This window comes from Ceratotherium simum, chromosome 29 (assembly GCF_057802395.1).
Source record: "Ceratotherium simum simum isolate JZ-2026a chromosome 29, ASM5780239v1, whole genome shotgun sequence".
Classification (NCBI taxonomy): Eukaryota; Metazoa; Chordata; class Mammalia; order Perissodactyla; family Rhinocerotidae; genus Ceratotherium; species Ceratotherium simum.
The window spans coordinates 16,444,060-16,456,320 of record NC_141928.1 but is presented as its reverse complement, the minus strand read 5'-3'; the positions used below and the strand labels follow the sequence as shown (position 1 = coordinate 16,456,320).

The window sequence follows — 12,261 nt, the reverse complement described above, 5'->3', positions numbered from 1 at the left end:
CAGAACAATTGAGTATAGAGGGTACCAGGCAGCACCAGTGCAATGTCCCCCAAAACTTGGAAAGAGGAGTAAGATTTCCCTCGAGGGGTTCAACTCTGAAATCATCACATAATCAATTGGAGAGGTAAAAGGTCACCAAACTGTACCCTTAAAATGGATGCATTGTGTTGTATGTAACCTACACTTCAATAAAACTGATTTGTTTTAGCAAGTTCCAGACAGGGATGGAGATGAGTGGGGCAGCCTGTGGGGACTGTGGCCAAGCTGAAGCACCAGGCCCATCTACGGGAGCAGCCTCAACCCAGCAAGACCATGGCCCAGTCCTGCCACATCTTCCAGGTTTTCAAAAGAGGCTGGAAACCCAGACTTTTACGTGAAATTAGACTTTTTTAAATATTAGCAATTAATTCAAACTTTAAAAGCACTGTGTAGGCCAAATAAAACCTATCTGTTGGCCATGTTTGACCTGAAGGGCTCCCCAATGTCACTGCCTGAAAGAGACAGTTTAGCTCTAAGGCCAGACTGAAGGAAATCAAGTAGGTAAAGCATGTACCTTTGAAAAGGGTTGTGAGAGCCCAGAAAGACAACGGCAGTGCCCACGCCAGTGAGGGCCTGCCCAACGGCGGGTCAATCCATGTGACAGATCTGGATCCATCTCACCAAGGCATGACTGGGAAGCCCTGTTCCAATTCTGCGCTTAGTAACTCACCTTCTGATCTCAATTTAGCTTCCTCCGCAGGCCTGCCTTCAGAGAGGGAACACACTGATCCTAGCTCCACCACAGAGAGGGCCACACTCCGAGCAAGCAGAAATCCAGAGCTGGCATCTGGCAGCTGCACTGATCTCTGGGAGTGTGGCTGAGATAGGTCTGCCCCGAGAGACAGATGCATTCACAGAACTGCCAAGTCAGGTTTCTACGCCTATCCAGCAAGACTTATGGGAAACCGCAGGAAGATGCAGCCCTTAGCAAAGCCCTGACCTGACCCCACATCCATGGAGACCCCACCGCCTGGACCACAGTAAGTACTCAATAAGCATTAACCCTTCCCAAACTCCCACTTCCAAAGATGAGAAGCCAAGCTTCTGCAGCATATGTGAACAGGGCCCACCTTCCTCTGTGGTTACCCTGAAATGTACCAGGCTCCACACCTTTACATGTGCTGATCCCTTGGCAGGGAAGGCATCCTCACCCTAACTCCCAGCACTCCTCCTCTGATAAGCTTTCCTCGCCCCACTTCCAAGCAAAGCTGGTCACTCCCATGCTTCTGTCACAGCCCAGAAGCTGAACTTACCTCTAGCACCAATCATGACTTGTTGTTCCTTACATCTGTCCCCTCCCCTACACTGGGAGCTCCATCTAAGGAAGACAGTGTTCATCTCTGCATTCCTGGCACCCAACCCAAGGCCACGCATGCTTAGTAGCTGGTTAACAATGAATCTGTATCTCCTTTAATTCAAGCCTTAATCCATATACTCAAGCCCCTCCTGGAGTCTCCTCTTGGATACCCAAAATCCCTCAACCCAGCATTCTCAGCTAAAAGCTCTTCTTCCCACCCCCTCCACCCAAAAACATCTCCTCTTTCTCCCTTTTTCCCACAAACTCAGCAGACTACAGTACCATCCCACAGCTGCTCATGCTCAAAACCTGGGTGAGGGGTTCTCCGCAGCCTTTTCCCTCACCCCCAAATCCATGAGCCATCAAGCCCTTCAAGCCATCCATGTCAATCCTACCTTTTAACTATCTCTACCTGTTCTTCTCCATCCCTAGTTCTGTCACCTCAGTCCTCATCACCATGGTCTCGTCTGGAGTTCTCCATCAGCCTGAGGACCAACCTCATCAGTAAGCCCCACAGGCAATCCACCCTCCACAGGGTTCTCTCTAAATTTAAATCTGATATTGTCACCTCCACTCCCACCCTTAACTCTTCAGTGGCTTCTCACATGCCCTGAGGACAAAACCCAAACTCTTCAACAAGGCCCACAGGATCTGCTCCAGCTTCCCTCTGCTCATCTCTTCCCATCTCCCTTCCAGAACAGGTCACTCCACATTGCTGTACCTCTTTCAGTTCCTTGATCGTGCTGTGTGCACTCTGGTCTCTGGACTTTCACACGTACATATGGTTCCCAATGCCTGGAACACCTTTTCTTCCCCCAGGTAATTCCTCCTTATCCTAGTACTTCCTGTAGGAAGGCTTTCCTAATCCCTCTAAACTGAGTTTGATAAATAGGTTATGTTGACCAAGCACTTATTCCATCTAGCCCTTATCTCTATTCCTGCCCTCCACTCCTTCCAGCAAGCTAGATAATGAGCTTAAATTCTGACAATGAGTTTCCTTAAGAGAGAGACACAGTCTGTACCACTCACTCCTATATTCTGATCAACGCTGTGTTAAGTAGAAGATGCTCAGGAACTATTTGTTGATCCAATAGAACCAATGAATTAACTGCTGAGCATCTGCTGGGACCCTGCAGGGCCTTTCCCATCAGCTCTCTCCTAAGACCTCTTCCAAACCCACCCCAGCCCCTCCCAAACCCGTCACAGACGCCAAGATTCTGCCTGTCTTTTCTTCTTTGGTGGCTGCCCCACACATTCTAGTCTATTCCTTGGGCCCCCTACTCCCAGTTTAACTGCTGGGGACCTGCAGTTCCCCCAGGAAAGACAAACCCATAAGCCTTCTAAGGGCTTTACCACTCATCAGTTGAGAGAGAGAAAAGGCAAGGTAGAAATGATCCGTGTGGGAAAAGGTTCCAGATCCCATCATTTCTTGCAGTCTAGTGGCTCCAGACCCCACCTCTCGGTGGATGGTGTCTGGAAAGGCTGGTACTCGGAAGGGAAGGCTCAGTAAAAAGGCACACGTCCAGGGAGGTTTCTTTTCCTAGCCACGTAATCAAGAAAAACACTCATTCACTCAGCACTGAGGTCCCACATCTCATAGAGAACTCAAGTTTCCTAACTCATCCTGAGATTAATCCCAAATCTTCAGTTTTCCAGAGCAAAGCTAAGAAAAGGTTGCAGAGCATCAAATAAATGCTAGCTCCCCCAAATGCTGAAGCTGGGCACTGAATGAACGGAGACCACGGGCTCTCCCTCAGCGTTTATTCACTCCTCTTTTATAGACAGCCCTAAAACGTTTGCTCACCTCATCTCCCAACCCACAGTGAAAACAAGCAGCAGGCTTATCTCAAAAGGTGGTACTGAGACAGAAATAAAAGCAAACAGCAATTGTGGAGCCAGGGCAACTGGGCACAACCACCTCAACAACACGGCAGGTCCGGCAAGCAGGGGGACACTGAGCGACTGAGAAAAAGGAGCTGCAGTCAGTATCCTCTATCTAAGGACGCAGGTAAGTAGACCGTTTGCTTTAGAACAATTTCTGTCCAATCCCAAACAAGCTTGGCATTGGCTCTTCAATGGATAGGTCACAGGTTAACCAGAAGTTTCACTTATATTTAGTTAACTCAACCCTCCACCTGGTAACCGACAAAGCAAGGCAAGAATATCAAAATGTAAGGTTCCTGGTAAAGAATAAAACCTCAACTCTCTCCTAACCAGTCTTGATCAAAAGTTTGGTTGCAAGACACGATGAGCATTCAAGATTGCCTAAAGGCCATATGGTCCATCCATTTCTCTGGACTAAATGGCACACATTTTATTCCTGGACCATCGAAGCACTCTATACTTGGTCTATATTGTTTTGGTCCCTTGAACTGCACTAAGCTGGGCCTTCAGCCTACATGCAAAGATCTGATGGAAAACAGGTCACACAAAACTCACTAGTATTTCTTGGGATATAGTCACTTACTGTACCCTTCGGGAAGACCCACAAGAGAAATTTCTCTCTGACAACACCAAGTAAAACTGGGCTTCTCCTGAGTTACTAGTTTGTTTTATTCTTGTGAACAATGTAAATCTTATGTCCACCAAGATCATTTTTCCCTTTTTCCTTTGGCTACCAGAAAGCTTACAGCCAAAACAGAATGCTAAATTTAGTATCTGAGTAGAACTTTTCAGCATGAATTTCTATTTACTAACTTACCTCTGTCCTCATAACATTCCCCTATCCCTTTTCCCTCACCCTGACTTTATCCCTAGTTTTCTTACTGTGTTGGATATGTTCAGGTAAGTCACTCAAGTCCTGTGGGAAACAAGGGGAGAAGAGAAGGAAGGGAACAGTTCTTTCCCCATGCTGCCAGATAAATGAATGTTAGAGTGTCACAGAGACAAGAGCCAGACCTGTCTTTCTCTTCCAGGACCAGAGCTGCCTCCAAGTCTCCCTTGTGTATCTTCATCATCTCTGAAAGCTTGTTCTCCAAGCTCAGCCGAAGCGCCTTCTCCGTTTCCGTCCCTGCAAAGGCCTTTTCCAGTTCTGCTTGGGCGGCTTTCACATCCTAGAGTTAAATTAAATGCATTTGATGCAATTTTTCAATACAATTGGGAACATTTTGAAAGGAAATTGGATTAAAATATAAATATTTATGACTTTTTCTCCAGCACATTTCCCCTCCCTGAATTGTACTATACATGGGGAGAATCAGTAATAAATACATGTGCCAGCCATTTTTCCCTCTTGTATCCTGAAGAGGAATAGGCATTTCCAATGGAAAAGACCCAACTCTACAAGAACTGTATTTCTGGTTTTAAAAAATCAGATCAATATTTACAACTTCAATGAGACCAAGGAGAAATGCACCTTTCAATACCTAAACATACATAAATTCCAAAGAGTCACCATCATCTCCATACAAATTCATCCCACACCCCACCGGCCCCTCCCTGTGATTTTTTTTAGATAATGACTATACAATTCTAAAGTACATTTTCTATATCTCCCAGGTGATTTAGGTGGTGAAAAACTCTATGTTCTTCCTGAGAGCTCACAGAAGCCCATGAAATTATCTAAATCATGTAGACAGTGTCTGTGTTAAGGAAAAGGGCCCTGGTGCCCCAGAAAGTGAGCTGGGAATAGACGTGAATCTCCAACTACCCATGCCAACCGTCTCTGATTACATCACAAAGATAAAAGTCAAACTGAACAGGGTTCAAAAGCCAGCTCCTGAGGCCGGCCCGGTGGCGTAGCAGTTAAGTGCACGTACTCCGCTTTGGCAGCCCGGTGTTCGCAGGTTCGGATCCCGGGCGCACACAGACACACCACTTGTCAAGCCATGCTGTGGCAGCATCCCATATAAAGCTGAGGAAGATGGGCACGGATGGTAGCCCAGGGCCAATCTTCCTTGGCAAAAAGCGGAGGATCGGCATTGGATGTTAGGTCAGGGCTGATCTTCCTCACAAAAAGAAACCCAGCTCCCACTTATTTGTGGTGTCACCTTGGGTAGTCACTTAACCTCTCTGAGCCCCAGCTGCCCAATCTATAAAACAGGAATAACCACCATCCAAAGAGTTGCTGTGAGATTCTGCGAAGTGCCTGATGTATCACAGGCAGCTCCTCCTCCCTGCCCTTTCCCTCTACCCCACCTCCCCCAGCATGTCTCCCAACAAGGCTTGCCTCCCAATCAATGATAGCTGGGAAAAACCATTTCCCAACAGTCTGGGACAACAAACAACAAAACCTATTTACTGAGCACCTACTCAACGCCAGGCTTTGAGCAAGGAGCTTTATTTACATTATCTTTGATCCTCACCCAACCCTAAAAAGTTACACACTGAGAAACATGGCAGTTTAGAATGTAGGCTCTGCAGCCAGACCCCTTGGCATTTACTGCCAGGGTGGCCTTGACCAAGTGACTTAGTCACTCTGTGCCTGTGTCGTGTTCTTGTTTTTGTTTTGTTTTAAAGGAAGGATGATAAAAGTATTTCCCTCATAGGTTTACGGACGGGATTCCCTAAGTCCACGTATGTAAGAAGCGGGAAGGGCGCCTCACACGCAGTAAGCTCTCCGTCAAAGTTAGTCCCGCCGCTGCCACTACAATCACTGATGCACAGCGGACATCACCAGCCTCACTCTACAAATGAAGAAGCAGAGGCTCGGGGAAGGCAAGTGCCGTATCCAAGGTGACAAAGCAGGGATTCAACCCATTACTGTCAGTCACGCTGGTACCCCAAAACACTGGGAGCACTAACTGGGAAACACAAGATGACTGAACCAACAGGTGAAGTCTCTTACAAGTCTCACAATTACTTTAACTAAAATTCAGAATGTGAACGTGGAACACTCTTCTCAGTTCCAGCTCCACCACTTATGACCAAGTTTCTGGCCCTCTCTGAGCCTGTTTCCCCCTCTGTATTTTGGACCTAACAGCTACGCACCCCGGTGGGGCTGATATAAGGGCTGATGTGAACACCATGAATGGAAAAGACCACATAAGCTGCAAAATACAGCACAGATGTATTTTCTTTTTGTATCCAGAAGTGCTTTTTGGTGACGTTTCTCCTCATATCTGCTAAGAAGAACCAGGGTTTCAGGTAGAGAAAGTGAGATGAAACAACAGACTACAAAGACCAAGAATTAAGCAATTAGTATTACTTAATACTAGCTTAATATGGAGGAAAACTTTTTAACACCTAGGAGACAGGATGTATTAGCCAATATATATGCTGACTCCCATCACAGTCACAGGGAGCACCTGACAATAAGCAGAAGGAAGAGCCACACACAGCGCCTCCCCAAGACAAGGCATCCATGAACACCGGCGGGATGGCGGGATGGAGGCTGGATACCGGGGACAGGGGCTGCATGGACACCTAATGGCCCACAAGTCAGGAAATCTGGCTCCTAATGTTAGGTGAGTCACTGCCCCTCTCTGGGCCTCCGCTTCTTCTTCCGTAAAATAAAGGAACTACAGCAAATAAAAAGAGTGGTTTGTAGCAAGAACATGGGCTTTAAAATCAGCACTCATAAGTTTAACTCCAGGATTAAACTTGGACTAGATAGTGTTTCTCTCTGTACCTCAGTGTCCTCACCTGTAGGAATAAAGACAATAATGGCCAGTCTGCAGGGTGTAAGCATATAAATTCTATATGTACAGTGCCTAGAATGAGGCTGGAACCCAGGAGATGCTGAATAAGGGTGGCTCCTGTTAAACTCTGATGGTCTATGAAAAAAGGAACAAAATTCTGCCCAATCCGTTATTAACCCCCTGTAAGAAATACATTTTCCTCAGGGTTTCCAGACTTGCCTTTTCTAAAACGAATATTCTTTTGGTTAGGAGATCTTCGACCTGCTGTACCTTCTTCTGAGCATCTTCTTTCACTCGCTGGATTTCAGATCCACCCCCTTCAGCTAGGCTTTCAACCGCTTTGCTGCAAAAAGAGGCAAAAGTGGAAAATGCATAAGAATGACAGATGGAGATTTCCATAGGCCCAAAGAGACAAGGAAAATTTGTTAGTCACTTCTCCCACAGACCTGTGCTGAGATCATTATCTGTATAACGAAATATATAAATGTATCAAATCAACACTGTACTCCTTAAACATACACAATGTTATGTCAATTATATCTCAAAAATATAAATGTGTGTGTATATATATAATATATACATATATATAAACAGACAAGAAAAAAAGTAAAAATCATCTATAATCTCATCACTCAGAATAACTAAGTTAACATTTTAGTATATAGCCTTTCAGACATCTTCTACAAAAACAGAACCATACAGTACATATCTGTGATCTGATTTTATTACTCAACACACTATAAACATCCTTTGTGTCAATAAATATAAATCTACCTCATTTTTAAAGGCCACATATTAATTCACTGTATGAAATGTACTGTAATATATTAAATCAATCCCCTATTTTAAAACATTTAGATTGTGATTTTACACATTTGTCCAATAATATTTATAAAGCTTTGAGAACAGTGCCCGGTACAAAGTATTCAATAAATATTAGTGCTATTGTTACTATCATAAGCAATGTTATGATAAAAGCATCCTTGTATCAATACTATCCAGTGATTTCCTCAGGGTCAATTCTTAGAAAAGGAATTACTGGGTCAAAGGGTAAGCACACTCTTAAGACTTTTGATTGCTCTTGCCAAACTTCCCACCAGGAAACTTCCAACAAAGTACACCTCCACCCATGGTAGGGAAGGTGGAGAGGTGGTCTGACAAACCAGTGTGCAAAGGGGCAGTATGCAACTCAAATAAATCTGAGGGATTAAGGGTTTGTATGCTTCATGTTCTGCCAACAGGAGAGGAAAGCATTTTAAATATGGCACGATCAATCTGTGTGAGCACTAGCTACGACTTAGGGCATGAGAAGGGGAGATCACACAAGCAGCCCACCCTCCGTGTTACTCTAACATAAAATGCAGAGTCGACATTGCTGTGGCACCAGGGCATGTTCTCTCCACTGACAAGCAGTGGTGGGGATGGCACACCAAAATCAGACACAGAACCAGAACCACTGGTTTGGTTCTCCTCAAAAGAAAAACAGTGTCGGGTACGAATTTGTGAGACATACACTCAGAGCCGTTCTTATCAGATTTCTAAAATGATTGCAGGTTTCCAGAAGGCCGAATAATAAAGGAAATGGCTCCACCTAAAGCTGGTTTCTCAGAAAAACTGCAACAGAACAAATCTATTCACCACCAGCCTCCCATGCCCTACTTTAGGGGTATATAAAATTTCTCCAACCAAGAGCCACATGATCAGACACTCACATGGACAGGCCATGTGAATTTCTGACTGAGAACAATGGTAAGTCAAGAGGGCCATACTTGCTGTCCAAGTCTCAAATATGCATCGCCTGCAAATAAAGACTTTATTCATATCTTGTTTCCTTTCACCAATAAGCCTTCAGAAGGCCCCAGTGTCATGATATCATTTTAATGGAATTCAATGTGAACAACTGGAAAGAACATGGGCTCTGAAGCTGAACAGATCTGCTTCCAAATTTTTACTCTATTGTGTCCTCAGCGTGACTCTGGGTAAATTACCTCTTACACCTCAGTTTTCTCATTTGAAAAATGAGATGATTACCTCTTAGAATTAATGTGCTAACGCACATGGTGGCTGTAGCACGGTGCCTTTCCACTCTGATCTGAGTGCTGCATGCTAGCCTGCTGTCCCCAAGGCCACCGCAGTGCTGGCCCCTGCCACAATGCTGTGAGAGGCCTCATTCTCCCCTCTGCTGGCGTCGGAGCTGAGAATAGATCATCTGCTGGCCAGAACTAAGGCCACCATTGCCACCTCCTGATTAACACCATGCAATGTCCTCAGCCCCCACTCCCTCAGCTCGTTTCTTGATCAGTACTGTCTGGAATTCACAGTGACCTGGTCATTTCTATCACTCCTCTAGAAAATGGCTCACTCCGTTACTCCAAGCCCACCCCTCCACCCCACCCAGCAAGGGCAGATACACCATCTCCCTCCTAATAGCCCAGATCGAACCTTCATGTTTTACAGTCTGAATCGTATACATTGTCAAGAGGCTGACTACAATTTTTAACAAGTACTAGTATTATTCAGTTTGTTTGCATTTTAGTTATACCAATAAAATATATTCCCAGTAATAAATGTTCCAACTTTTCATTTATCATCTTTGTATTTTACAGTTACTATAGCAATAAAATTTATACTCAGCAGTATGGCACAATTTTCCTCTAGTAATGGAATTATTATTTTTGTTTGTGTTTTAAAGCCGCAGAGATAAAATTTACTCCCGACAATATGTCTGCTTTTGTTTTTAATGTCCCCTTATTGTAACTGATAAAGGTAACAATGGAAAGCCAGCAAACCTAGATGTTTACTCCACAGCAAGCAGAGTGGGGTCCACAGCCAGCCCAACCCAGCTCTCTTACCTACTTGGCCAAGGCCTCCCACTCCTCTGAGCCTCAGTTTCCTCTTCACGCAATGGGAATACTGCGGCCTCACATAACTGTTATAAAATCAAATGCGAAGTCAAGTGCCAGGCACAGGGTCTGGGGCACAAGAGGATCTCAAGAAATGTTAGTTCCCTCCCCTACTCTTTCTTTCCTTAGAGAATCTGGGCCAACAGACAGATGGAGAGCAAGACCTAAGGAGAGAAGAGGTTCAGAGAAACTGGTCTAATCAGGCTTTCCACCTAATGCAAGAAAGAACCTTCTATCAACATCACCCTCGCTACCCTTTTTAACCATCAACATTTCCTCTTGATTCATTCCCTTCTAATTATAGATCTTTAGGAAAAGCAGGGGCTCTTCCTGTGACAGGTCCCGTTATCTCCCGCCTGCCAAAAAAACAACCATAAAACTGAAAAAGGAAGTGGAGGGCATTAGCAAAGATATTTTTCCATCAACAAGTATGTACCACACACACACTGCTGGGGGCTGCGGTTAGGGGCAGAGGGAGAGGCACATTTAGCAGATACGTGGTAGACACTGCACATCTTACAGCAGGTAATCCACACAAAGGCCCTAAAAAGTAGGAACGGCTGAGAAGCCAAGGCTCAGAGGCCACAGACCTACCTATTGGCACAGCCAAACCCAGAGCCCTGCCCTTTCCCCGGCCCTACACTCCACTAAAGCAGGACAGGCTCGGCCTTAGAAGACATGCAGTCATGTTGGAGAAATGAGAATCACACACATGAAAATAAAAAAAGAATATTAAACCTAGTGCTGGACTAGACGTCAGGGACTCAAGTTCTAATCCCAGCGCTGATCTTTCTGGCTGAGTGGTCCTCATCGTGGTCCTTCCCTTCTCCGGGCCTAAATTCCCTCCTCTCTAAAATGAGGTTTTCCTTGAGATTTGCCTAACTCTCAGGATAACGACAGAATGCAAATGGATGTGAAAGTATTTTATAAACTGGAAAGGGCTCCGCACATGTGAGATTGTCATTATACGTCAGAGAAGTCTGTGAAGCGACTGATGTGGGCCACAGGCAGCCAGGAGCCACTCAGCAGGAGCCTTTACGTAGGGCAAGCAATAGGAAAGGCATCTGGGCTGGGATGGGGTGGGACGAGGAAGAGGCCTGTAAGAGCAAAGCTACAGCAGCAGTTAGGACCTGTGAACTGCGTTTGGGATCAAGAGTCGGTAGAGAAAGTTGGAGCGGTGCAGTCACCATGAACATTCCTAAACAGAGTTCATCATCTTAACCCCTAACCCAGGAGTCATCCTTGACATCTCCCTTCCCACTCACTACCAAGTCCTGTTGGTTTTGCTTCCTAAGTGTCTTCTCAACCCAGCCATCCACCTCCACCACTAATCGCTCCCCTAAACGACTGGACCAGCCTCCTAACTGGTCTCCATGCTCCCACTCGTGCTCCCGCTACAGAACATTCCCCACTCAGCATCCAGAGTGACCTTTCAAAAAACAAGACTCTGACTGGCCAGTTGCTTAAAACCCACTACTGCTTTCCATTTGATCTTAGGATAAAGACCAAAATCTCTGGTGTGGCCTCAAGACCCTGCACAACAAGACCGAGCCCCCCAGACTTCTCATATCTCCTCAGACCCGCACACCCCCTTTTCCTTGAACACTTTTTCTCCACCCTTCACCCGGTTAGTTCCTACTTACTCCTCAGATGTCATCTCAACTGCTACCTGCTCAGGGCCCCCTTCCCTGCTATATATCTATATTTACATATCTACTCCCGCTGCTCTAAGCTCTCACAGCTCCCTTTACTCTTCTCATAGCTCTTTTCCCAATTTGTATTTATATACTTATTATTCCAAGTATTTTATCACCATCACCTCCTCTAGAATGTACACCCCATGTGTCTATTTGGATCACCACTGCATCCCCAGGAACCGAGTCCAGTGCAGCACACAACAGCTGCTTAGTAAATATTTTCTGAATAAATTAATAAAGCCGGTCAGACAGAAAAGGGCCTTGACCACTACTCTGGGCAGTCGGGGGAATCTATGCGTACAAACATGCGCACAAGCCCCCAGACATTCAGCCCGGTGTGTTGGTACTGAGCAGTGCACACGGCCTGTGTGAGTTTGGGTATCCACGTGTACAAGCTTGGCTAAAAACAAGTCCCAGCCAAGACCTGCAGCAGGCAGGTGCCGAGTATGAAACGGAGCAAACTCTACTACTGACTTCCAGGCTTGGTAAAGCAGCTTTGACTTCCCGCCCAGAGAATGATGTGCTTCCAAAACAACAACAAAAACTTGTTAATCGAGTTTATTCATCCATTCACCCCTTCAGAACATACCATATATGTAAAGTCAGCATAACTCAGAGAAGCCTGGGCCCGGGACCCTCTAGTCTATTCAAAGCCCACAGCGGTCCAGCTCCCAGCTGCTGGCCATGGGGCAATGAAAGGACTGACGTGGCCCGGCCCAGAGCAGTGCAGCTGCTCCCTGAGCGGA

The 12,261-nt window shown here is 45.7% G+C and overlaps 1 protein-coding gene across 3 annotated transcripts in view; it reads right to left on the bottom strand.

The window, feature by feature from the left end:
* Positions 1-12,261, bottom strand: part of CDK5RAP2 (CDK5 regulatory subunit associated protein 2) — a 174,351-nt gene that overhangs the window by 130,570 nt on the left and 31,520 nt on the right. For all 3 annotated transcript variants that reach the window (XM_087419197.1, XM_087419196.1, XM_087419195.1), the window contains exons 6-7: positions 7,135-7,258; positions 4,235-4,389 (exon numbers count right to left, since the gene is read on the bottom strand). In XM_087419197.1, the coding sequence (XP_087275323.1) occupies positions 4,235-4,389; positions 7,135-7,258 (279 nt within the window). The remainder of the gene's footprint in view (positions 1-4,234; positions 4,390-7,134; positions 7,259-12,261) is intronic.